The following is a 26,416-nucleotide window of genomic DNA, read 5'->3' on the forward strand; positions in this document are numbered from 1 at the left end:
GGGCATTGAGAGGAGGAGGAGGAATCAACTTTTACTGAGCCCAAGAAATCGGTGGTGCGCGCTGGCACCAGACGGGGTGGTTCCCTAGTTACGGGACCCATATGTTCCCAGCAGCTCCTGGCCCCTGTCTGTCAGTGCGAGCTGAGTCGGCAGGGCGGGGCTGGTCAACAAGGTCTCCCATCGCTCAAGGGGTTGGGGATTGGGGGTGTTGTGGGGAAGGGAAGGAGGGGGGGTCTTGAGTTTTGTACACTCTGTCAAGATGTGTGGCAGGGTGCCCCTCTCTCTTTTGCAAAACGGACAGAGCGTATCGTGTTCCGCAGGGTACATGAGGAGAAATTGCCCCTTCATTCGCATATATGGCGCAGTCTTTGTTACGCCGTTCTTTAGTGTTTTTACCTTTGTTACTGCCACTCAGTTTCCGCCGAAGGGGACCATTTTCGAGGACGCAGTTATCATGACATCTCGCTCGACGCTGTCACTTACCACAGCTCTACTTCTCCTTACAGCGCGCTTATAATTACGGCCCCAGCGTCGGCTTCACCAACGCTTACATTGTGGCTATACTTGTTTCCTCAAGGCTGCCGACGACGCTCCTCCGTACCGTCCACGCAACGTGCGGTGACCCGCAACACGAAAGAAATAGGCGACAACAGCCGCATCGGACTCTGGGGGCACCAATACAGGTTTCTGATTATTCTGTTTCAAGGCGAAAGACATATTATGTGTCCCATTACGAGAAAGGCAGCGGCATCGGCGATGTTGTTGGGCCAGAAAGATTGGGTCATTCAAGCACGCGCTTCGCCCCAGGAATGAAACGCAAGAAAAAAAAAAGCACGACCGCGCTTTCCCACTGCGCATGCGCGGCGCATGCCTCACCCAAAGGCGCAGCAGCCACCAGAAGCCAGGGCACTCTGCGTGGCACAGCTACCCACTTTCTATCGCTTCTAAAGCCGCTTCCCCTGCTCTCTGCGCCGAGGAAGATGGCGGTGGCTACAATGCCGACAGAAATAATTGTAGAAACATTACTCGAAAACTTTTCATCCGACGCACTAAAATGTTCTCACTTTTGCTTAGAAATTAGACATTCTTTCTATCTGTTTTTTTTTTTTTTTTAACTCACACGCGCAAACTTATGGGACAGGTCCTTTCATTAAGCGTGCTATGACGTTTTTCTGCTTCGAACTTATGGTCGTGTTGAAATATTGTTAGGAACTATACAAGTAAAACATTTTTTGTTTTGTTTTTGCTGAAAACCAGTGCTGTACTGGATAAGGTGTATTCACCTTTCGAATATGCTTTTCGTAACCAGCACGGAACGTTTCCGCAAGCCCACATTGCGGCGACCTGTGTTACCGGCATGTCGGGACGGCATTTCTGAACATCATCAATCAAAGTCTGCCGGAAGTCACCCTTTTTTTCTTCAACGCTAAGTTGTATGACCTCGTTGCATACTCTTTCTGAAATGTTTGCTCATTGCGTCGTCAGGGCCGAATAAGTCCTAATCCGCCCGTTCAGTAAAACGCTTGTGTATAGCGTGCATGCGGCAAACCAATCGCACGCGCGAAGAAGATCGAAAAGTGTTCGTCTACGAGGGCCATCATGCCGGACTTAATGCAGCCGCAACCCGTTGTAATATATATATATATATATATATATATATATATATATATATATATATATATATATATATATATATATATATATATATATATATATATATACATATTATATATATATATATATATATATCTTATTTTCCGGACAAATTTCTAGATTATGTCCGACTGTGCGTTATCTCGAGCTCCGAGTCCCCCCCACCCGTTCCGTCATGCTGTGGCCGCGGACGCCATGCGCTGTGCAGCCGTCGTGTTGCCTGCTGATGCGTAATGTGCGCTTTGCGAACGGCGGGTTCGATTTTTCCTCCTAGCGCATTCATTACTTCGCTTTGCTTGGCTAACGCGCCAAGGCTGGAGGAGATAAGCGCGCTGATGAACGTTGCGGCGCTTTTCTTTTTCTTTTTCTGTGACAGCTTGCAGACCGGAGGGACGAGGAAACGTGTTTCCGCACTGCACGCACATGTGTTTTTAAAAATTGGAGGGGAAATGTCAATGGTCGTTTCCGTATTTAATATTTGGAGCCTTCAGGCTGGCGATTTAATTTTGTACAAGTTGACCCAGTTTTCGGGGTAACTTAAGAAACTACAATGAACTCTGTCAAAACGTAAGTCACCGCGAAGCAAGGGCTAGCGAACAATCGCCATCCATAGGAAACCACAACGGGAAATGTAGTGGAGTACTTTTAGTGAAATACGGAGTCGTTGTGATCAAGCTACGCAAGCAATACAGTCTAGAGGTAGTACAAGCCTACACCCCAACAGCTAGATACGATAATGAGGCTAGTTTATACTAAGAAATAGAGTCAACAGTGAATAAGCGTACAACACAATTCACGATTGGTGGGAGACTTTACTGCAAAAGTAGGTAAAAGAGTAGTAAAACAGTCAGTGGGAAATTTTAGAAATGCACTCGCAACAGTCGAGGAGACGCACTGGTTGGATGTGGAGAAAGAAATAACCTGAGGTTAATGAAAACATCCTTCTACGAACGAAAGAATAGGAAATGGACGTGGGAAAAGTCCCAATGGTGCTACAAAAAAAATTAAATGGGCTGCTTTTTAAGTGACAACTCATGTATTAGGCAGGGCGTAGAGGTGCTAGAAAAGATTCTGAGCAAAGTGCAATGTAAGGCTTAATCTCAAGAGAGAAAGAAGGGTCCTTGTGAAAGTAAGAAATCCAGCGTGGAGTCAGAGCCAGAGCCAGGACGTAGGAATTTGAAATAACCCCGAAAAAGAAATTCGCGCTTTTAAACTGGGGAGAACGAGGATAGTATAGACGGGCTAAGTGACAACCTAACAACAGCAATCACAGAATCTGCAACAGCTGTGGGAGCAGCAGCATATAGGAAAAAAACTGGAAAACTAACTCGGAAAACGAAGGAAATTATTGGGAAACGTAAGAACGAGAAAGTGTGGAGTGCGGCGAATCAAACTGGATTAGCAGAGCTGTAGAAACTGATAAACAGAAGTAAAAGTAACGACATTCGTGCGTACAACATGGCAGGGATCGAAGGAATGCTGCAAATTGGAGGAAGCCTAAAAGCAACTAAAAGGAAGCTAACTTTCGGCAAAGACCAGATGTACGCACTCAGACACGAGCAGGGTAACATTGCGCACAGCATGAACGAGGTAATAAGAACAGCAGAACGACTCTACACCAGGCTACACGCCAGTGATTTTAGACCAGGGAAGACTACTGAGCGTACAAGCTTAGCTAGCGATGTACAACTAGTAACTACAGAGGAAGTAGGAAAGGCTCTCCAGGCATTAAAAGAGGAACGACGGCGTAGCTGTGGCTCTTCCAAAGGAGAGAGTAGATATTGTACTGGAAAAGCTTGCTGCAGTATTTTCAGAATGCTTAGGTGCTCTAAAAATGCCCGTATCCTAAAAAAAACGACATTATAGAATTAATTCATAAGGAAGATACCAAAGATCTTAAAAATTACAGACCTATTAGCGTATACTCTCAGTTGTATGCAAGCTGTTTACCAAAGTGAATGTTAAGCACATAAGTGACAGCCTATATTTCCAACAACGCAGAGAGCAGTCTGTGTATACGAAAGGATACTCAACAATGGATCACATCCGTATGGTGAATCAAGTGTAATCGAAAAATCCTCAGAGTACATTAAAGCCCTTTACAATGCATTTGTAGACTACGAAAAAGCGTTGGATTCCATAGACACCGCAGCAATGTTGAAAGTGGGAAACGACCAAATAGAGAAGACCTACATAGGACTCCTAGAGAACATATATAAAGGATTTATGGGAAGGACAATTATTCACAAGCCAAACCAAAAGTTCACGATCCGAAATAGAGCGCGACAGGGTGATACCATATCAAGAATATGTTCACAACATGTCTGGAGAGTGTGTTCTGGAAGCCTGACTAGGAAAACGCAAAGTTAAGGATAAACAGGGAATACTTGAACCACTTGAGGTTTGCCGACGACACAGTCTTGCTCAGGGAATTTCGACATCAAAAAAATGGTTGAAGAACTACAATCAGGCAGCATGGCCATGGGGCTAAAAATAAATATGAATAAATTTAAGGTATAGATAAATAAACATGCTGAATGCGCCCTCTTTAGAATGGGTAACAAAACGCCGTAGAAGAATATAACTACCTTTGCCAGGCGGTCAGTGCTGATCCCAACCACTACTATTAAGAAATCCTGCGCAGAATATGAAAAGGCTACGGTTCCCTCAGCAAGCACTCAAAAATAGTGAAGAGTAAGGTAGCTCTATCCCTAAAAAGAAGGACTAGAAGAAGGGGAAGGCCAATAACTGGATGGAGGGACGAAATAAGGAAATTGGGGTAAGGAATGGACTCGGGCAGAGCATCGCAGGAGCCGGTAGAGGTTAATGGGAGAGGCCTTCATGCTGCAGTGGACCTAAATAGGCTATTGATGATGATGATGTTGTTGCTGTTGATGGTGATGATGATGATGATGACGACGACGACGACAACAATGACGACGACGACTTTATGATAGAAAACATGTGGTTACAATTCAATATTGGGAGTTTAGGCATAGAAGATGCACCTGGACTGTGAGGCGCGCCATAGTGCAGGGCCACGGATAAATTTATACCGCTTGGACACACGGCCTTTTTCGCTTCTCGCTTCCGTGGGAAAAATGGCTGCCGCGGCTGCGAATCGAGCCCACATTTCGGGGTCACTGAGCCACCGTGGCGGGTAATACACGTCGTTACAAGACGCGTTAATAACCCCATTCTGCCCTCCTACTGTTCTTTCTTTTTCCTCTTTTTTTTTATTTTGGCAATAAAGTGATTACAAATAAACAGAGCGAGGTCTGAGGCTTGCGTTTTAATAAATTACACTCGCGCTGTTATTGGACTGCAATTTCTGGAACATTAATTTAAAATACGTGTTGCGATGTTTCTTATTACGGCAAAGGGATCGAAATTTCGGCAAGTTGGTACTGTTAAGCATGTTGAACGGCAGCGTAGTGGAAGTGTGTCTGTGCCCACTACGCTTCCGTCCAAAAAGGGGTTGCCGTCCAAGATTTTTTTTTTTTTTTGCTTCTTGACGGTGTTAGAAAGACAAAGAAGACACAATATTATAAATGAAAATGTAGTAAAGGTAACCGAAGTACGTCCGCACGGCTAAGCATCAGCACCAGTGTTTTCTCTCTCTCTCTCTCTCTCTCTCTCTCTCTCTCTCTCTCTCTCTCTCTCTCTCTCTCTCTAGCAGCGTTCCCACAGATCCTTATCGAGAACCACCGTTCGATCAGCCCCTACTGCACACGTAAGGCCTGGCTGCCTTCCGGGCCTGCCCGCGTCCAGTTGTCGCCGTATCGGGCCCTTGCAAGCGGCAAGTGGGCAGCTGAAAAAAGAAAAAAAGAAAACAGTGACATCTTATTCGCCTGGACGTTCGATAAGGGAGGCCGCAGCGGCGACAGTTCCGGGCTGCGCTGCTCGACGGTCCCCTTAGGAAAGAAGCCGTACTTGGCACTACTGGGGCGCACGGGCCAGTCCTCGTCTGTGTCCCGCAACCAGGGGCCGAATACGGCCCCAGCTGCCAGGTCTGGCGATTTTTCGCCAAACTGGCGACTTTTCGAGACTCGTGGCGACGGAAATTTCAGCGTGGCGGCTTTGCTACTTTCTGCCTCCTTCAGGCATTGGGGATTTTATGTATTTTTGGGCCCTTCCGACGTTCTACTTCGCACAAAAAGCGCCCAATTTGACTTTTCAGTGCACTTCAGCCGTCGAGAAAAACTTAACGGAACAGAACAAACTTTCAGGCAGATGACGGCGAGATGGAAAAGTCTAGGTGAATCAGTCTCTCAAAAACACCACCGTACAGCGCTACTTAACGGCACAAAAAGACACAATTGTCTTGCTCTTTTTAACATCCGGCACCTGATGTCGTATGAATAACTTCAAAGCCTTCAAGCAACGCCACCGGTTAAAGCGTAATGCTTCAGTATTTTACGGGAGCTTGAGATTTCATGCAGAGTGGTGGGAAGCGTGTATGACGATATATAATAGGCACGTGATTGTAAAAAAGGCAGCGAAAGTAGTAAAACATGGTGTGCAGCGAGCGCCCGTTTTAAGTCCTTGTCATTCTTTGAAATACCTAAACTTGCATTTTTTAGATTTTTTTGTAGACAGTAGTCAACCGCTGTCGCTTTCTGGCACCCCATCAAGCGAATAAAATTTGTTTGTTATACTAAACTTCGCTGAATGGCCTTATTATTATTATTTGGTGTATTTTGTGTATACGTACAGGCACGAAGTTCCCCGTCGCCAGCGAAATTGCTACCGAAATAATACTAAGCTACAAGACACATCAAGATTATGTGTATTTCTCACCGTATAGTCCATTGTCGTATGCGGGCTCTATCATAGTTCCTTCAAAGACGTACAAGTTTACTGCTTCCGTACGGCCAAATAGATTATTTCGCAATCGTAAAAGCGTATAAGCGGAATTATCCGTATGGTTCTACGCTTGCGCAATATCTGAGCCTCAGCGCCTTACTAATTCATGCGAAATTCTTTTTAAAGCAAACCTTCTACCTTTACCACCCAAGGATTCTTTCGCGGCGTACCGGAAAATAATCTCCAAATTCACGGCGGAGGCGGCGGCGGAGAGAGGGGGGCGGAGGGTTCCACTCACGGAGCACGCTGCAGATGGCGCGGCGAATTTACCCAGCGCTCCCCGCGTGGTGGTGCCTGCTCGCCGGCGGGTGCGTCGGCGGTACGGCTTTGTCGTCTGCTTGAGCGACGGTTGTTTTGGGCCTGTTTGGGTACAGCTTCGCGTCCATTGCGCGCTTCCTTCGCACGGCTTGATTAACTTGTTCGACAGCACCTCCTGGGTAACCTGGGCCCGACGGAATTAAGTGGTCGCACGGCAAAGATACGTTAAGGATTGGTTTGAAGGGCAGGAAAATAAAATGTATAGACCACATTCAGACATACGGCCGCTAGAGAAACGCTACCTTTTGCGCACTGCTTGCCAGGAATGGGACCCCGTTTTCTAAATTGGTGAATATCAATTCGGTTGTGTTTTAAGAGGTATTACAAAAGGCGAAAGGAGCAATTGGTTCTGATATATAGCGATTGTAAAAGTTCCCTCAGCTTTCTCACAATTCCCAAACTTACTAAACTAACTAGTTTAAATCAGTATAAATGGGAATCACTAAGCTCACATGCGGCGTTGTTTCGGTGTCTGCGCTTGTGTCGCGCGGTGGTGTAGCCCCGAGCTAGCACATCAGGATGGCTAGGTTCCGCTGTCTCACCCTTCGAAAGACGCTCCTCTCCGTTTTCTTTCTGCCGACGCATGGCGGGGCTACAGTGGCGGCATCCGCCGCTCAACCCGGCCGTGGCCGACGCTGCTGCTGCGTTTGGGACGCCGCACCCGCGAATTCCAACTAACGGCTGGCAGAATCTCTGCTTGCACTCTTTGTAGAGCCACGTGTGTGAATTCAAGGGACGTCGTATGGGTGATTGTTGTGGGTGTCGTTAAAGCCTTGCTTTCCAATAGCCTTCACAGCGTTGATTGGAGCCATTTTTTCTCCTATGTTCCCAGTAACTTGGTATCACCGCCCTGCGGCAGTACTTCCTCCAACGAAGTCTTCGGGGACAAGAAAATAGCTTCGCTGTAAAGGGTACTTCGCTAAAAAGGGGCAATTTTTGCTCTCTGTTCATCATTGGAGACCGCAAAAAACACTTCGAATAAACCGATATTTCGAACAAAGCGATTCCGACGCAACACTAGTTTACTGCATCCATCCCGACGTTCGCCAGCGCGTGCTTGTCGCGTGTTTTGTTTGCACACTCGAGACCGCACGGGCGGCGAAAGTGTCCGGGCCAGCTGCTGCGGCCAACCGCGAACAAACAACGCCAGGGGGAGCAGGGTCAACAACTCGTTTCCTTTTGAGGTCACGACGAGACCTTGCGGCGCACGCTCCCTCCGCGTGTGCGCCGGCTCGTCGCGAGCACGATAAGGCACCCGAAAGAGGCATACCGAAGCAAGCAGGAGGAGCGGTCCCGCTGCGCGCCTTATTATTAATTACAGACGTCGCAACGGACGCTCGTTTTACTGGAGCGGGGAAGCTGGGAGCGGCATTGCCGGAAGGAAATCTCTCCGATCGGGCTACATCCACTCCCCTTCCTCCTCCCCCTCTTCACTTTCTTCCTTCTCCTCCTTCTGTTCCCACATCACTTCCCTCTCAACTTCCTCCTTCCTCTGTGGCTGTCCCTCGCTCGCATTCGCTCTCGATGTGCCTCCCTGGCTCTTCGGTTTCGCGGGGTGACCTTATTGTCGCGACGGCTTCTTTTTTTCTTCTTTTCATTATTATCGATGGTGGCTTAATGGCGGGTAATTTCGTCACGGCAACCGGGGGAACCCGTTTGTCAGAGTTCGTGTAAACAGACCACGAAGGTAGCGCGCTGGTGCTTTTTCTGTTTGTTTATTTATTTGTGCACGTCTTGGAGACTCGCGGAGGGCGCCGAATTCGGCTTGCTTTTTTTCCGGCGTTGCGGGTTCGCACGTGTTGGCCACGCGGGACCATGACCAGCGAGGCATTTCGAAGTTGCCCCGTAGTGGCGCAACTCCGAGCCGCAAATACCCGCTAGCGGCATTTGTAACTGCGGATAGGATAACGCAGTTCAGTGCACGCTGGACACGGTCAACCCACTATATCGCTGCATTTCTCTGCCCGAGAGGGCTGTCAAGTATCGGCATGGTCGGAAAGTTCGTTCTACTCATTGACCTTTTTATAGTAAGAAGTAAAATCGTCTGGAAGAACGAATAGAAGGCTAAGGTCCATCTCCACGGCGCCAGAAACCCGTCGTGCCTCACGAGTGACATGCATCCTCCTACGACGATTCCATAATCTAGCCGAACTCCGGAAAGCAGCGTGATAGGGCTACCGCGCTTTAATATAACGGGTGGTCGTCAAGTTCACTGCCGGGTGACAGAGAATCTCAAGAAATGCAACTCATCGCCACTCAACCATTAAAATACTTCACCTATACGGAAAGATATAATGAGCTCAACATTGGATCAAAATCGTTATTCGAAATCAGCGCGCATACGTTTGCGGCAAAGAATTTTCTTGTGGCGGGGTTTATAGTGTAGGCAAATTTTCTGTCTGTACAAGCCCCTCTTTAATTTATTTTGTCTCCGCCTCTGTGCGCAGAAAAAGATAACACGCAAACACACAAACGCGGACGCCAGCACAAAAATAATGGGTTCGCGCTGGTCATCATAATCATCAGCAGCATGTGGATTGTGTCCGCTACAGGACGAAGGCCTCTCCGAAAGATGTCCATCCACATCTTTCGAGTGCTAGCTAGTGGTATTTTGGCTAGTTTCATAACTATTTTGGTAACACGTGTACCTTTATTACGGTCCTTGCTAAAGAGGAAACACGAGACACGAACCCCGTGTTATGGCCCGCCAGGCTCCACGCATCGTACCGTAGGCATGAAATGGCTACGGGGCACAGGGCTCCATCGTGGGAAACTGCTTCAGACTTTAAGCGGACCATTGCGGTACTAAAAATGGCCTATGCTGCAAAGAGTGAATAAAAAAACATTAAAGCCGTTCCACTCAATGTGAAACCTGTCGGAAGTGCGGAGCAGTGATTCGCCATAATGGGTTGTGGCGCCGTTATTCACTCACTGCTACCACCCATTACACTCTCCGCCGTCCTGTCTCATTCCTCTCCTAATGAATTAAACGGTGGTTTGTACAACGCATTTCAAATTTCCCGCCATCGCAGTGCTCGCGCGCCCCCTTCCTGAAACTGCGCAAGCGGGAGTTCTGTTCTTTTTGTGCTTGCTTTGTCTCCCGCACGCGCCGGCGTTGAAGTGCCACTTTTATTTCGCTGACTATCGTAAAAACCAACCCAACGAGCGTTCTTAACTAAATGAACGCTGGCGCTGCCGGTTAATTCCGTATATTTTCCCTCAAATGCACCTGCAGTTTTCTTTGCGCTAAACAACAGGGAGATGTATGACAAGCGCCAGCGGTTCACGAGTTTCGAACGCTTATGAGTATACAAACTGCTTGGCTTTCGAAGCCTCTGTGGGACTCTGCGACGACAGCCGCTACGACGGAACGCCGTGTGGCTCTATATATACTTGGGTCCAGTGAGCGAGCTACGACGACAAGGCGAGCCCCTAAAGTGCTCTGCAGTTAAAAACACGAGTTCACACGCGAATTGAAGCCGGATCTCCAGAGTAGGAAACCGGTGCGCTTCAACTGCGCTATCTCGGAACGCTGCCAGCGCTGGTACAAAATTTACCCCAGTGCTTGCCTCGTGACGCGTGAACCTGGTGGCACGGGAGTAAAACAGGGGCAACCCAGCCGCGCAGATTCACGAGAAGCTGCGGCGTGTGTCACCATTTTAACTGTTGAGTGACTTTGCTCCACACACAAAAAAATGAATGAATGAATGAACGAAACTTTATTAAAATAAGGACGGCGACTCGGCCTATGTGGGGGCGGGTGGGGAGGGTGGTGTCAATTAATTCGGGAAAACTTTATATTCTCAGATGGACGCCAGTGGCGAGAGCGAAGTTCCACAAGGAGGAAAACACCTGCTTGACTGTGGCTGTGGGTGGGTAGAGCCAGTCCGTCAAACACGTAACGCTGCTGTGTTTGCAAGAGGTGCGCTCCGCGTGCAGTCCTGGACACTTCCAAAGGAGATGTTCAACGGTCGGTGTGGCTCCTAAAGAAAAAGCACGTGACGCACGTCGGTGGCGTCATGGCCGGCGGAGGTGAATCGCTTGCGGTAGTGCCTGGGATAATGGGTGGCCGCCCTTTCTTTGGTATGTAAGAACGCCACTTGAAAAGGATGTCCTCTGCAGCGCCGCCCTAGCACGAGTCTTGTGAATCAGAACCTGAAGGTCACGTGGCAGTCCTGTAGGTAACGGGTAGTCATTGGCAGTGATATGGCTGCGGAGTCGAGCTCTAGCACATCGCTGGTAGGTGGCACGGGCTTCAAAGGGGTCCAGGTTGGGGTCGTGATGAGGCAAAACTGGTTGGGAGCGGGTGGAATAGAACATCGCTCGCCAGGGCGCGCGCGGCCTCTTTGAAGGAGTTAACGCAGTGCTCTAGCACCCAGTCTACCCGAATTTGTAGTCCTGTTGTACAATGTAGCCTCCGAGCAAGCATCTTGATGGACGCACAGATAAAATTCTGATAAGGCACCCGACACAATGCGCGGAATGCCTCCTGGCTGGCTGTGAAGATAGTTGAATGAGGCTGGTTGGTAGGCCAGTGAGAAATTTGAAGTTGTCAGACAGCCAGTAATATCGCTTCGAGTTGGAGGTGTGTAGACGAAGGCTCTATTGGGTATTCTTGTTCACAGGTGGCATGAAATTTCGAGTAAATGGCCGCTAATCCGGCAGTATTCGTGGTTGGGTCCCAAGTGGCGTCGGTATAAACAGCGCTATGTGGAAACCGCTCGGTCATTTGAGCTGTGCGTCTGTGTTTGTTAGAATGGCGAAGCGTAGGACCGGTGACTGGGAGTGGCTTTGGGTTAACGACGATGAAGTCATCCCATGGTGGAAGCGGCAAAGGGATGGAATGTTGTGGGGCCGCGCAATGTGGCTGTAGAGCAAGTAGCGCACGGCCGGCGAGAACGGATTCTCGTCGGAAGTCGTGGCCTTCCTGACGGGTTCGAATGATTTCTGTGAGAGGTGGGAGTTGAGCGTGCTTGTATAGCTCCTCGAGTTTGGTATGTTTTGGAAGGCCAGTGATGACTCGGAGGCTCTCACGATGCAGCACCTCAAGCTGCTGCAACTGAGCTTTAGTGAAATCGAAGCATACCGCCCCATATGTCACTTTGCTCGTGGGGGCAGCCTGGGTCAAAAGTTTGAGTGTCTCCGTTGTAGCCCCTCCTAACTGGTTGCTTATGCGTTTGATTATGCGAAGCTGTTGATGCCATGTTATCTTGGTTTGGTGAAGCCACACTCTGCAGCCGCCATCCTCAGGGACAGGGATGCCAAGAACATTAACCCACTTTTCGGGGGACGGCTTGAGGTGCGATCGTACAAACTGAAAAAGGTAGGCGTTCTTCTGTTGCTGTGTGCCTCCAAACACCACATATGGGCTTTTGTCAGATGAAGGCTGCATCGCACTATGTTGCAGGGTGTCGGCGGGAGTATCGAGTGCAGTTTGAATATGTACCTGCACTTGCTGTTGGGTTAGGACTGTCTTACAGGGGTCAATCCAAATCATAATATCGTCGGCATATGTAGTGCTTTGAATGTGCGGTATTTGTCGGAGTTGCTTGGCAATTTTTGGCATGACAAGATTGAATAGTTGGAGATAAAATAGTGCTCTGCGGTACACCTCGGTGGTTGCGGCAGATGTGGGGGTGCTCTTTACCCGTATGGATTTCAAATGTTCGGTTACATAGAAAGTTCTTGACAAAATTGGTGAGTCTGTGACCGATGTTAAGTTCTACCATAATCGAAATGATGAAGGCGTGGGAAACTGTGTCGAACACTTTCTTGAGGTCAATAGTAACAAGGACTCTTGGAGCTGTCTTAGTATCTTTCTCCACTTTTTCCCTATCATTGGTCGTAATTAGAGCAGGCTGTCATGAGTGGTGAGACCGGGCCGGAACCCGGTTTGTGCAGTGTCGTAAATGGCGTCGTTCGCGGTCTGGAGTAAGTAGGTGAAACGAGTAAGGATCATGAGCTCTATCAGCTTGCAAACAGTGGATGTGAGTGAAATCGGACGAAGATTGGAAATGGAAGTAGGGGGCTTTTTAGGTTTTGGTATTGGGTGCACAACGGAATGCTTCCATTCAACAGGGAGCTTACCGGATTCCCATATTGTGTTAATTTCCGCTAACAAATGTTCTTTGGATTTCTCATCAAGGTTACGGAACATTTTTCCAAGTAATGTTGTCCTTCCCGGGAGCGCTCTTGACATAAACAGCTTCAAGCGCTATGTGCAGTTCTTGAATGGTGAAGAATGTGTCCTCAGGCTTCAGCTGATCAACGTAGATTGGGGCGTAGATAGTCGAGTCGTATACGTTATCTTGGGGGAAGAATGTCTGGAAGGATGAACGAAAGCGAAGAGACGCAAACATTGTGTAGCAGTACAGAAGCCTGTACTGCTACAGGCTTATAATAAGACGATGAAATTAAAGTGAAGAAAGAGACGCAGATATGATGCAGCAGCACCAAAGAATGTGATAAGTGTCGCCAGGTTTGCAGGACTAAGCGCCCCCAGGCATTTTAGAGAATCTTATATGTGTATACCGATACCAAGCTTTTTACCAGAGCGCACGAGAGTGGCCAGAGATAACGGAAACTTTCCGCGAATTTCGAGAAGCAGTGCGCGTTATTTTTCTAGCCTTCGCATTTACGCGGCAGTCGAGTATGCATAAATACTGCATCAATCGCTGTTCAAGCTTTCTGCAGGCTACAGTTGCACAAGACAACAATAATTAGGTGCACAGCAGCACCAATCATACTTTCTTATCTTTGTTAATGTTGTTAGGGATCAGGATGTTGGGGTAATTGAGGAAGGAGGGCATTAACGCTGAAGACAGAAAATGAGCTAGATGAAGAATAAAATCAATCTGCCGTGACTTGAAAGTTTCCGCCGTGAAAGCGCGCAGGCTTCGTTTCTTTTCCATTTGCTGCCGTATATGACTTGCTTCCGATATTCGATGTTTCCTTTTCGCCTTCTACGTTTTCGTTCTCGTACCCCGGAGCACTGGCTGCACTGGACGGAAACTGGGCGCCCGCAGGGCTTTCTGACTATGGGTCGACGATTAATCTTCCCGTGCACGCAACCACAGTGCATTCCTGGGGAATCGGTCTCGGCGTAACCTGCTTGGACTGCCAGCTGCTAAGGGATTCCGCTGCTGCCTCTGAGGTCCCGTATTTCGTACTGCAAATAATAAAGTTATCTCTCTCTCTCTCTCTCTCTCTCTCTCTCTCTCTCTCTCTCTCTCTCTCTCTCTCTCTCTCTCTCTCTCTCTCTCTCTCTCGTCTTGAACCACGGCGGCTGTATTTGTAAATGAGGCTAAATAGATAATTTCAACTACTACAATTAATCACTGGAAACTAAAACCCGTCCACCACCAAATAAAAACCACTGGGGGATAAATTTGAAATTTTGTTGCACAGAGTTCGAAAATGGCGCGCTGTTGCAAAGCGTATTTTCGAATCGCAATCACTGCGATTTGTTATTATGTCTTTAGTCGATGTCCGTGGAACTAAGTTTATGGATTATAACTTTATGTTTCGTTCTATTGGAGTTTGCGTTTCATTTCTACACGATTTCGGCTCGCCATCAAAAAAAAAAAAGTAGGCCCTGGAAGGATATAATTTTCCTGGGAGACCCTGCCCAACAAAAGGATCCACTGCATTGCTCCTGCGCTTCCTCGGCGCGTGAAAAAAAAAAGGGCGGGAAGTTTGAATGGGTGTTGAGTTTAGAGGTAGAACAGATGCAATCTCTTCAATATGAAAGTATCAATCCCAATGCGTGGAAAGACTGTGACGTGTCTCGAAGAAGGAATTCGTCCCTGGACAAGACGCCTCAGCGGTTGCGCAAAACAACTCGCAGTCGTTACGGGCCTCGGTTTGGTCCCGCTATTATTAGACATCGGTTGTTACGCGGCGGTGAGATCCGCCGATTGCGCGCGTGTACACTCGCACACACGTACTCGGTCAGATCTGATCAGCCCTTATCTCGCACCGGTTTTTCCCAAGCAGCCTGTAAGAGCGCGGCGCTTCGCTCCGGTCAACGACCTCGCTGCTAAGATCGGCGGCATCTTGGGTGTATATGCACGTAAATGTTTCTCTTATTTCTCTTTCTCGCGGCAGCTGCCGCTCCACCGACCCTCGCTTGTTATCCTGCATTCCCGGCATCCCGCCAGAACGAGAAATGAGGTGAGGTAACGAGTCGGTCTATAACCGGTTACCTCCTTGCAGTCGTCCTTTGTTGCCGCCAGCGTGACTGGACGTTTATTGTCCATCGATCGTAATATGCGCACCGGGCCGGTCTGGGGAATCCAAACGGGCAGACAGTGTGTGGGCCCTCTGCAAGGCTTCTGCAGCCGGCGAGACGGCGGGATGATGTCACTATAGTGTCACAGTGTCATTGGGGGTGGGGGTGCCAGACAAGCGACTCTCACCCACTCATGCGAAATCGCCTGGAAAAGGGGGCTTACAGAGAGAATCTATAAAGGTAAAATAAGCGGATGCGTGGAATGACTCAAAAAGGAGAGGGACGACGGCGCTCGTTCCGGTGTCTTTCCCCCAGTTGCGTCGCTATTGGACTTACTAAGCGGAGATAATTCACTAAAAGCGTGGTTTACTTATGGTGAGCCTTACCAACATGCTACAATACATAATATAGTATATTGGAAGTAAGGGGCTCATTGGAGGAGCACAGAAAGTAAATACAGCAGTCAAAAACACCAGGGAAGGCGTAAGAGAAGCAGTTCATCACTTTTTCGTGTTGAAATGTACGCGTGTATTGAAATGTTTTGAATGCAGCATTTCAACAAAAATGTCGACAGAGACACTCAAGAGTGCCTACGTGTAGTAATGCGAAGGTCGAGCACCACCGCACTCCTCCTTTGCGCTGTTCCTCATTGGGCACTCGCGCTGAGGTCACGTGACTTTTGGTACCATTCGTGTTGGCGCCTACGGTGACGGGTGTCGCTTTTAAAGCGAAAGCTTTCTTGTGGGACGGATGGCGTCCTGTCAGAAAATTAACTCATTTCCCTATACACCGCTTGGTCAAGCAAAAAGCTTTGATAAGATCGGTGGACACACGGCGCGCGTGCGTGAAATCGGGACTCCATTGTGTCGAAACAGTTACTTGGAAATCGCGAAAAAGGAGCCGCTCCACATAAGACAATACACGCATACACCACGAAGAAGTAGTACAATAGTATACCTTTATCTCGTAAACCGCGTATCGGTATACATAGATTCGTTTACTTAGGGCGCAAAAAATGGTCGCATGGGTTTGTTCTTCCTTTACGATTTGGGTCTTTCTTGGTTTGACGATCGATTGGACGCACTCTCAGCGAAGGTTGGACGCACTTTTAGTTTTCGTGCTTCTCTCAACTTTCTGTAGGAAAGGATGGGAAATTTGTTGACGCTGAGACGTGTTTTTGCTCTTAAATGATCCTACAGAACTTGATGTTTGTTGTAAGTTAAGCCCCTCTGCCAATCTCCCGAAAGCCCCCGCCCCCCTTCTCCTCCCTCCCCCGTTGGCGTGTTTGGAGTATGGACAGTGTCATAGAAACTTTTTTTGTCAAAGTACTACTATCTGGAGTTACTTTTCGTTGGCGTTACGTGCAGCATTATATTCTTTTTCTGGAAGTTGGTTTCCCCTCAATAAGGGCGTATGTGCGGCCAAGCACCCTTCGCAGGAAGTTTTCAAACTGAACGTCGCGGTATTGCGGTAGCATTGCTCTCACCGCCGTCGCTGTTAGAAAACAAAATAAAAAGGAAATGTACATAATAAAGCACCTGGCATACGCATGCGTATATGCTGTCATGAAAGCCAATCGCGTCATTGGGCAGCGTCAACCATTCGTGACTATCGACAACCATACCACAGATTCAATGGCCACAATTCCTGCCGCAACGGTCTCGTACATGTATGCGCCTTAGTCCGCAACAAATAACAAAACAAGTTACAACTTTGATCACTAAGCAGCTGCGCCTGGGCTATGAGCTGGGCCTAAATTTTGAGAGGAGTAGAAAGAGCAGAATAGGGTGCTTACGAGATTTTAACCCTAAAGGCAATAAAATAACCAACTTGCCGTAGTTCGCAATTTAATGGGTTGCGTGCTTTAACTTCAACGAACAGGTGATTTTATCCTAAAAATTTTCCCAAGGCTCCATTTTTGTTAGAATGGGCACGCTCTTTGAATTGCATAGGCTTGCTGCCAGTAGCCAGGCCACTTGATCCTTTGCGAATATTGGCTAGGTAGGCGTCTGCGTCCGACCTGAACAAACAAAAAGAAATACAACGAGTAGTAGCCAAAACGAACGAAATCGAGTCAGCATTTGATGAATTCGGCTGCGAAATAATACTTGGCTATGCCGCCAATATCGTAAACGTTGCTGTGGATTCCGAGAGGAAATGCAGCTCTTCTCGACATCCGTTTTCACATTTTACTACCCATATTACATGGTGCCAGCTGAATGTAATTTAATTTATACGGGGCTCCTTTCGAATAATAATTGCTAAAAGTATTTAGCCCCCCCCCCCTTCCCCCCTTACGAGAGCCTTGAAGAATAAATATTTTAACTCGCGGGCGCCAGACGGCGGGTGACTACAACCTTAAAGTCGCACTTGCAGCTAGGCTACTTGAATGTGACTATACTGTGTCGCAAAGTCTTTCTTATTCTGAAAATTCTCGGAACAGGGACATTCGGAGATTACGATATAGGCAAGTGGTAAGGTGTGATAAAAATTATTGAACGTGTGCAAGCGCTTTGCGGTGTACAATGACAAAATCAGAAGCCCCTCCGTCTAACAACGACGATGGTTGAAACGCGACGCTTCTTGCGTTTGAAAATAAACTGGCGGAGAGCCAAAGTCAAGGCCACTGCAATCAAAGTCAAAGCGTCAACGATCAAAGTGCGAACAGCCTGCGACTCAAGGTCCAAACTCAGACAACGGCAAAGGAATCCCTCACGAGGAATCGCTTGCTGTCCAAACTGTCAAAATCCAAAGTCGCAGTTCACTTGCACTCAGCTAAGTCCAAAGCCAACGCCCGCGCAACGAACCCAAAGAAAATTCATAGCGACCCGAATGCGATGATGGCGCAGCCTGATGGACACGGGCTTCATAACGCTAGGGACCCAGGTTTGATTCCTACCACAGGAAGCGTTTTTTTTTTCACCATAATCATTATCATGTGCGCTCCCATTCTTTAAAGTTGACTTTACTGCAGTGCGTTTTGGTTACAAAGCCGCCATTAGTGAGATTAAGAAAGCTTCGCTTTTAAACAAAGTGGCGAGAACATAATTATAGAAGACCAACCATGTTAAATTTGAAGAACCAAGATATAAGAAAAGAAAACATGAACTAGAAAAGGCGGAGCCGGAAATGGGGAGAAGTCTAGCTCGTTTCGATTCACGGCTGCATCGACGCTTCATGTTTTATTCTCGCCACTTGGCGGCTCCTGCTCTGCGATCAAGGACTACTTAATGCCTGGCAGAAGATAAGGGCGAAGAAAGTACGAGAATGTACTAAACGGCTACAAATACTCAAGAGAGAGGAAATTTGTAGATTCTAGTCACAACAGCTACCAACTTTTTACTGTAGAGAAAGTTTTCCTACTGTTTTAAGTAAACAGCGGTTTCTAAGGAATTAGTTGGCATCAGCAGAAGCAGCAGCAACAAAGATGCCATCCTTTAAACTTGTGCCAGGAGGCACTCATTTCGTCTCTTTTCCCTCCTGAAGGCCCGCGATTTACGAAGGTTATAAGCTCCACGCTTGCCCCACAGCGGCCATAACAGTGCACGCTACAAGGTGGTTTCGCCATCATCATCATCATTATCATTATCATGATGCCCACTTGAGGACAACATAAGGCCCCTCCTATGGATTCGAATTGCTCCAGTCTTGAGATGCCCGAATTCATTTTTCGCCCTCGAATTTTCTTATTTCATCCAATCGTGCAGTTATCGGCTTTCTGCAATCGTAGTCCCGTGTCTCAGTAGCCACTCCGCTACCCTTGTGGTGCGCCGGCTGTCAGTACTACACATTTCATTCCTTAACCTTAGCCTTAAACTCCCTTTTCCTCTTAATTTGAGCGGGGATTTCTTCAACCCAAGTTTTCTCCACAATCTAAGACGTTCCTTTCTCATCCTCAAATGCCACTCCGGTCATTCTTTTTCCTGTGGCTTGTTTGGCCGACCCAAGTGTTCTTTCTCGATGCTCAACCGGCCCCGTAGTTTCTGCTCCAGAATTCATCACCTGGATTACACATTTGGTTTTATACCTCTATTTTTAGTGTCAAAGACAGCCTACTGTTAACAAGGTGGTTCGTAGTTGAAGTGAAATGTGTGCCTTGCGCTCCGAGACGGACACTTCATTAAACCCCTGTTTCGAAGAACACTTGGAACGCTTGGAAGCCGAGACCACGGCAAGACCACGATAAGGCCGGCGGGTGAATATTGCGTTCGCGACGGGAGAGGAACCTGCAGCCGCTACTTAACTTTACTGGGGACGTCACAACCTAAAATGACGTCATCGGTAACAACCGGAGAGCAAGTGACGTCTCTTTCGGTCACGTCACGTTTGGCGACATAATTACCAGTGACTGGTGACACAACCTTCACTTCTTCAATAAAAATAAAGGAACAGCGGAAGTGTTATTAAGAAACCCTAAGCGGCCAAAAACAGACCAAACTATAAGCTGAGAATTTACTCGAACAAGCGTTCAAAAGGAACTCAACGGGAAGAGAAGGCATGGTGGCTAAGCATTGTCGCAGACAAAGACGATGAGGCAGTTGGGACTGGGGGGCTGTACGTCTTGGCTAACTCGAGCTCACACGCAGTCGTAAAGTTCGTGTTTGGGTGACCCCATATGGTCCTGCACGAGTCGTTTGATATCGGCAGAGCAATAAATGAACACGAAGTAGGAATGCTGAATGCAGAGGGAAGCGGCATGTGGCCAGCATCTTTAAAACGACATTCAAAAACCCGTGTCCGTGAATAATTAACGTGGAAACATAGGCCTGGTTAACTCGTTTGCGTGTAAAGTCAGCATTATAATCACCCTTGGCACGTTTCAAATGCCTAAAAGCTTGCCGAGTGACTCTCAAAAATATTTTTTTTACAGCACGGCTGTATACCTCTACCCCCCAACGGCCTCATCGCCGTGGGGGAAAGCGATCTCCGTGGGCAAAAACGCCAAGGCCTAAGACCCCGAGCGCATTCGTCAGGCTAATCAGAAATACAGCATAGAGCTCAGAATTCGTTTAAGGAAACCACGAAACAAGCCTCGAAACCGCATTATGGATGATAAGGCCCCTGTGAACAATGGGACCCCCCACCCCTCACCCCAATGTGTTCCTGGTAAAGATTATGTTTTCAGATTATCTTTAAAGCTAGGCAGGACTAGTGTCACTAAACAGAGCAGTTCTTGCCCAAGACGCCGAGTGCATGCGTCAGGTTAAGCATTTGCCGCCAGAGAACCGAGCATAGTGTCAGTAGATAAGGTATTAGAGTACCGCCACTGAGGCACGCAAGTTAGTAACGGCGGCCATTTTGTCTTTCATCCGTGTTGCGAGATTCCGCATCTACGGCCTCGCCGTTAACTTCGACGGGGTCGTTTGTTAACAACACTACCGAAGATACAGCAAAACTGCATCTTCGGGCTAACTTCTCCTGCTGAAATGCCCTTACACGCGTCATCCTTGATTCCCATTCGGAACGACGTCAGTCGCGCGCAACCGCAGAGCAGGGAAGACAAGCTAAGCCTACCAGAGTTGGCCAACTAAAACACATAACCAACAAAATGGCGGCGCCATGTACGAATCGTCACAGTGTAAACAAATGTCACGTAATGCGAACTGACCAATGATCATGGCAGCGGCGCGGAACAGTAGGAGAAAAGAGTGCCGATACTCTGTACCCTTACCTAGGGGCACTAGCCGAACGCAAGCGACAAGCCCGCCGAGACGACGAGAAACATTTCATACTCTCCTCCATAACCATTCCTAGTGGTTTACTACAGCTTCACTGGACGTCCATTTTCGCAGGGCGGAATGGCGACCTTTCTTTAACCTATTTACTTAACCGTCTCATACAAATGCAGTGAGTAAATGGGTGGTACTGAGTGAAAAAGCACAACACAAGGACTGCTAACCACCCCTGTCTATTTTATACGGGCTGATCTAGTCTGTGCACCAGTCGGGCTAATTAGCTACATGATATCCGTTCTTATGACAATTTCTACTTCAAGCCCTCGTTATAACAATATCATTTTATGAAAATTTTCCCGCGGCCCCAGCCCAGTACATATGTGTTTAAGTAACCTTGCCTAGAAATACCACTTATAACAATTTTCAATCATACAGTTTTGTTATGACGAAGTTTTTCTGTATATTGTATTGGCTAATAGGCTTGTCTATCGTTCTATACTTCCGACCTTCTCCTGTCTTAATCTAGAAAGAAGAATCGTAGCCCAAAATATCAAGAGTTGTTCCTTCATCTTCGAGTCCACCATTTCTCGCCGTGATTCGCCAGTCATCATATGCGACCAACTAGGCAGTATTAGAATAATAGAAGCCAGCACAGGCCACACTGCTAAATCTAACGATAACTACTTCACAGCTTTGAAGTCTAAGCTGACTGCAAAGCTAGACCACGTTTGTTACAAGAGCTTGCCCCAACAGTTTTCCGGATTCGATCATTGGTAGTGGAAATCACTGCTATAGACAAGTGTGCTTGAGGACCAAGAGCCACAAAAATGAGGCGTACGCTGGCGTTGTTTTCCGTATACATTGCTCGCGAAGAGTATGAATCTTTCAGTTTAATCCATGTTGACCTTTCGTGAAAAAATTGTGTATACCTTTCTTTCCCTTTTAGGGGCGAAGCCCCTTAGAGACTCGGGCTGTCGGCGTCTCATGTCGTCGTTGTCGTAACCGTTGTCTCATGTAGTCACGGTGCTAAAACACTGTGACACTCGCGTACGCCTCGCGCTAGGACGTAACGCGTAATAAAGAAAAACACCGGAAAACTCGTTTACGCCTCGCGCTAGAACGCTTCGTGCTTCAAGTACAAGAGACTTTTACAGCAGTACTGTATACTTCTAACCCCCAATCGTTTCATCTCCGTTGGCAAAGCCGCCAAGGCGCTAAGAATACACTGTTATACACTGCATGCTTCGCCCCTCCCCAGGTTTCACGTTAGTGTAGATGGCCCCGGATATTTTTCTTTCTTCGGTGCTGAATCTAAAAAAACGCTGAGAAACGAGTGATGTGTTACAGCCCCTGTTCTGAACCGCGCCTGTGCCCTGGATGCAGGTGGAGGACCAAGGCGTGGACCCCAATCTCCGCGACAACGACGGGGCGACAGCGGCGCACTTCGCGGCCAGCCGGGGCCACGTGGAGACGCTGCGTTGGCTGCTGGCGCACGGAGCGGCGCTGCTGCCGGACAAGCACGGAAAGTCGCCCTTCCACGACGCGGCCGAGAACGAACAGCTAGAGGTGCGTTTGCTTCCTGCTCCGTAGTCCAGCTTCTCTACGCACTCTCCCGCGTAGATGAAGCGATGTGACGCGAATGCGAACGACGACACTGTTAGAGATGCCTATCAGTAATTTAGGACTACATCCTAAATGAACACTGAAGTGAATTTCTCAACGTTGCGGCAGAATTATGTGCTTCGTTTGGTGCAGTAATTTTTTCACAGTTTAGTTGATTTGTAAAAAGCACTGAATGACGGAAAACATCAACACCCTCTGACGGCCACCTCGTGAACTACCCCATGGACGGCAACTTTGGTCGAAACGAGGTTTGGTGTATCTGTCTTCACAGGTTTTATATTTACCCGTCTGGTGGTTTATATCGACTTTTTGTTTCTTCACGCGCGGTCTATACAGGTGAAGCGTGTTCACAAATCGTTACGTTAAGCCGTGCTTAATCTCGAACCTGCTGACCTCATCACTGAAACCCTCCCCCCTTTCACAGCCATTCTTAATCGGGTTACACATAGGTTCCAGCTAAAAACACGTTCTACAGGCTATTATCTGAAACGCAACGCGGTTTGATAGGGAATGCAGATCTTTCAGCGAAATTATGAGGAACACCAAGATTAACCACTTTGTACAGCGTATATGTATGTACAACACAACAAGTTTGAGAGGATTACCTCGACCGTTGCGCTGACAGGTCGCGTTTAATTATCTGTCATTCCACTTAAACATAGTAAAAGGTGTGGTTTTGTTTTACGTTTTTCGATTTCCTTAAAAACAGTGCGGCCTATTCGTTGTCGCTTTTAATCGTTTTATATCTTAATTCCTTAGGTGGAACGTTTAAGCTTTTTAACGGGTAACTCGTTCCACCTATTCAAGTGCAGAAAAGTTTGTCTTACAACAGAGCATCAAAGCGATAGCAAATTAAGAGTCCCAATCGGGCTGTACTGTTAAAGAGATCTATTCGACCAACACTTTCAACTAAGCTTACAGCGGAATTAATTTGTGGTGGATCAACTTTGACTGGGGGAGGGGGGAGGGGGCCTCCTCAAACGTCAACTTTTCACGATAACCTTTTCCCCGAGCTCTTCACCACGGCGTTTATGTTGACGATGAGTATTTCGTGACGGGAGGACGTACGAACGAGTAAATTACAGCTAGGAGCTGCGCATACACCATATTGTCAAGAGGCAGCCTAAGTCCAGATGTATTCGGCATCGCCCACAATCCCCGCCAATTCAAAAAGGAGGATGGGAAAGGGACAAGTCCAAAGGATCGCGTGTGAAGTGAACGTAAATATTGCTGACGGTTCTCGGTCTCGCTTACTCGCTCACTGTGTCAAAGCGGCACTCAATGAAAGCAAAACCAAAGAATAACACAAGCATGTGCTGTTCGGGACAAACCCGGAAGGTCATTTAACTCCACAAGCGCATGGCCTAACTGGTTCCGTCTGTTTCTGCCGGCGGCCCCCGGCTCTGCCCGCCTTTATTCTACGACTAACAAGGTCACTGGGAAAAAAAGAAAGCGAGCAGTAAAACAATGAGCTGCACGACGGCTACAGCCTACTGCCGGCCTGCCAGCCAGCCGGCTTTGCAGTGCGCCGCCGCGTTATACACGGGCGGAGGCGCACGGCCCATGGAGCGCTGTGTGTGTGTCACGCAGCCTTGAGGCGAACCTTGTCCACTCGTTGGTTGTTTCTCCATTTCTCTGTCTATTTCTTTTTATTTCGCTGACTCGAAGGGAATAGATGTGCGAGCGATACAGATTCAGACACTATCTCGTCTCGGTTAAACGCTATACCTTCCGACTGAGCACGACTTCACTAAGGAGCGACACAATTGGTATGCGAATGTGGTTCTGATCAGGTACAGATGACCTTTTCGGGAGCATGAATTAATACCCCTGAGCGGCGAAGTTGGCGCAATTTAGTTGGGGAAATTTTCTGGATAATATTTGCCCCAATTGTTAGACACCAGACTTTCTCCTTGACTATACACTTTAATGGCCTCTTAATTTTTCCGCTTGGCTCAGTTTTCCGCCTTCCGCTTCCGTGTGCGTTTTTTTCTGTGTGTGGGAAGTTAGCTTGCTTGCAACTTCATATACTGTACCTTCATATATTGTAAGCACTATTTTAATGTCAGTTCCAATCACTCGCTGATCTCTACGTATCATACCACTGGCCGATCTCACCATAACCTGCGCTAACGAGGAAGACTGCCAGTACCGGCGTCGTTTACATTCACGCACCACCCACTGTCATCAGTGCGTCCCACGGGCGGACTCGATCATCATCATCATCATCATCATCATCATCATCGTAATCGTCGTCGTCGTCGTCGTCATTTTGGCTAGTCTCGCATCAAGGTCGTGCTGTCGCCCCTCCAATGAACGGTTTGCCACGTCCTTTTGCTCCCGGTCTCTCAATGTAAGTAATACCTCGTTAACTCGAACTCGCATATCTAAAAAAATCGGCGAAGTGGAAATTTCCCTCGGCACCGAACCATTTCCTATACGTCACATGTATTTGTTGCCCTTTATTTCGAAGTATGTTTGGGCCATATTGCGGATATATGGAAATCTTGACTGAGGGTCGAACGAAAATTTCGCCGCTTCGGATTGTTTAACAAGATTCGCGCGATGCTGCCGCGCCTATGTCCCTCGATTTTTTTCTCGTTTAGCCGCGCCTGCCACAAAGCCGATGCTTTCCCCGGACGTGAAGTCTGAACCTATAAGGCATATCAACTTCGTCTAGCAAACGTGTGGTACGTCATGTGACGGTAGAGACATGCGCAGAGGCACAGTGTACTAGAAGGTAGAGGTGTGTCGTGCGGGGAAAAACCCACTGGAGAGCGCGCCGGGTCCCAACCGGTGAACGTCTCAGTAGGTTTTTTTCCTTCTCTTTTAAACCTTTGTTAAAAGCAAGATTGGAAGCAGCTGCTGAAGAGCTGGTAAGTAGTAGCGCCTTTTTTGCCAAGAACTCGATATATCGTGGTTGTTCATGAAATCTCGAAAATCGGCTTATTTCGAAATATTTCCCGGTTTTTACTACTTTGAGTTAACGAGGTATTACTGTATATATATGCAGAATCACCTGGGTTGGTGTACCCCAACTTCAGCACATTTTCGAGGGTTTTAGCGAGTTTCTGATGCAGCCACCCCTACTCCCGTGTGTATAGGGCTTCGTAGCACGTTGAAAATATCCAGCTGGTCTAAATTAATCCCTGCCCTTCATCACGGAGGCAATCGTAGTCCAGGTGTAGCCTTGGCGCGGAAAATATAAATTTAAATTTTTGATTTAGTTTTGGCATGTTGCCGCAATGTTTCCAGCCTGTCTCAAAATATGTGCTACATTCGTGGTGAAGCGTACAGTTGCCGTTGTTCAGATTTGTTTCCTTTGGATACGAACAAGAACTGTGTTAGACCTGGAGCGCTAACGCGTTGAATAAGAGTTGCTACTGCTACTAGCTATGTTTTTGACTCGATATATAGGTGGTGGTGTAGTTTGGTCAGGTGGTGCTAGCCTTGCATGGTATTCCGGCAATCGCTGCACCCGAGTGGCACCCCATGCGTCAAATATATGCCCCCTTTACCATGGGTCCGCGAGTTGAGTGTCCCAAGAGAAGCTGATATTGGTGTAGCAGAGTCTGTATTTTGGTGGGCGGAAGGAATGCCGCACCACTAACGAGATCTAAGCGCATTTTAGGTTCACTATTACTCTTGCAATCACCCCGTCTTGCAGTCACCCCATCTCACGATATCAATATAGTCATCCCCATATCGTGTAGAAAGCTTTGTCGGTAACACTGCTGACTCATCCGGTCTTCAATGAAGAGCTCTTCTCTCTCACACTCTCTTTCTGACTTATCCTTATATTGAGCTTGTGGCCTCTCTAGCTCACAGTATGCATAACCCTAGCATTGCACAAGGCATGCACACATGCACACTGCGAGGAACCACCGTGGGTTCGAGCTAGCTGAGCACGGTCACGATACTGAAACGCCGTCGCGCCAAATCAACACCGCATCTGTTGTGCAGGTGGAGAAAGGGGCGACAAAGGAATATGCCCAGGGTACGGAGGGAAGACGTTTATTTTACATTAACGTCCCGGTTACATAATTTACAG

General features: G+C 47.7%; 1 protein-coding gene across 1 annotated transcript in view; it reads left to right on the forward strand.

Annotated features, from left to right (window-relative positions):
* The window catches only part of LOC144145743 (uncharacterized), a 265,611-nt gene that overhangs the window by 172,103 nt on the left and 67,092 nt on the right, over nt 1-26,416 (forward strand). Inside the window, exon 4 of the mRNA XM_077677448.1 lies at nt 22,126-22,308. Within this exon, the coding sequence (XP_077533574.1) occupies nt 22,126-22,308 (183 nt within the window). The remainder of the gene's footprint in view (nt 1-22,125; nt 22,309-26,416) is intronic.

The sequence above is a fragment of the Haemaphysalis longicornis genome, unplaced genomic scaffold, assembly GCF_048455015.1.
Source record: "Haemaphysalis longicornis isolate Haplotype H1 unplaced genomic scaffold, Haemaphysalis longicornis Haplotype H1 scaffold_7, whole genome shotgun sequence".
Classification (NCBI taxonomy): domain Eukaryota; kingdom Metazoa; phylum Arthropoda; class Arachnida; order Ixodida; family Ixodidae; genus Haemaphysalis; species Haemaphysalis longicornis.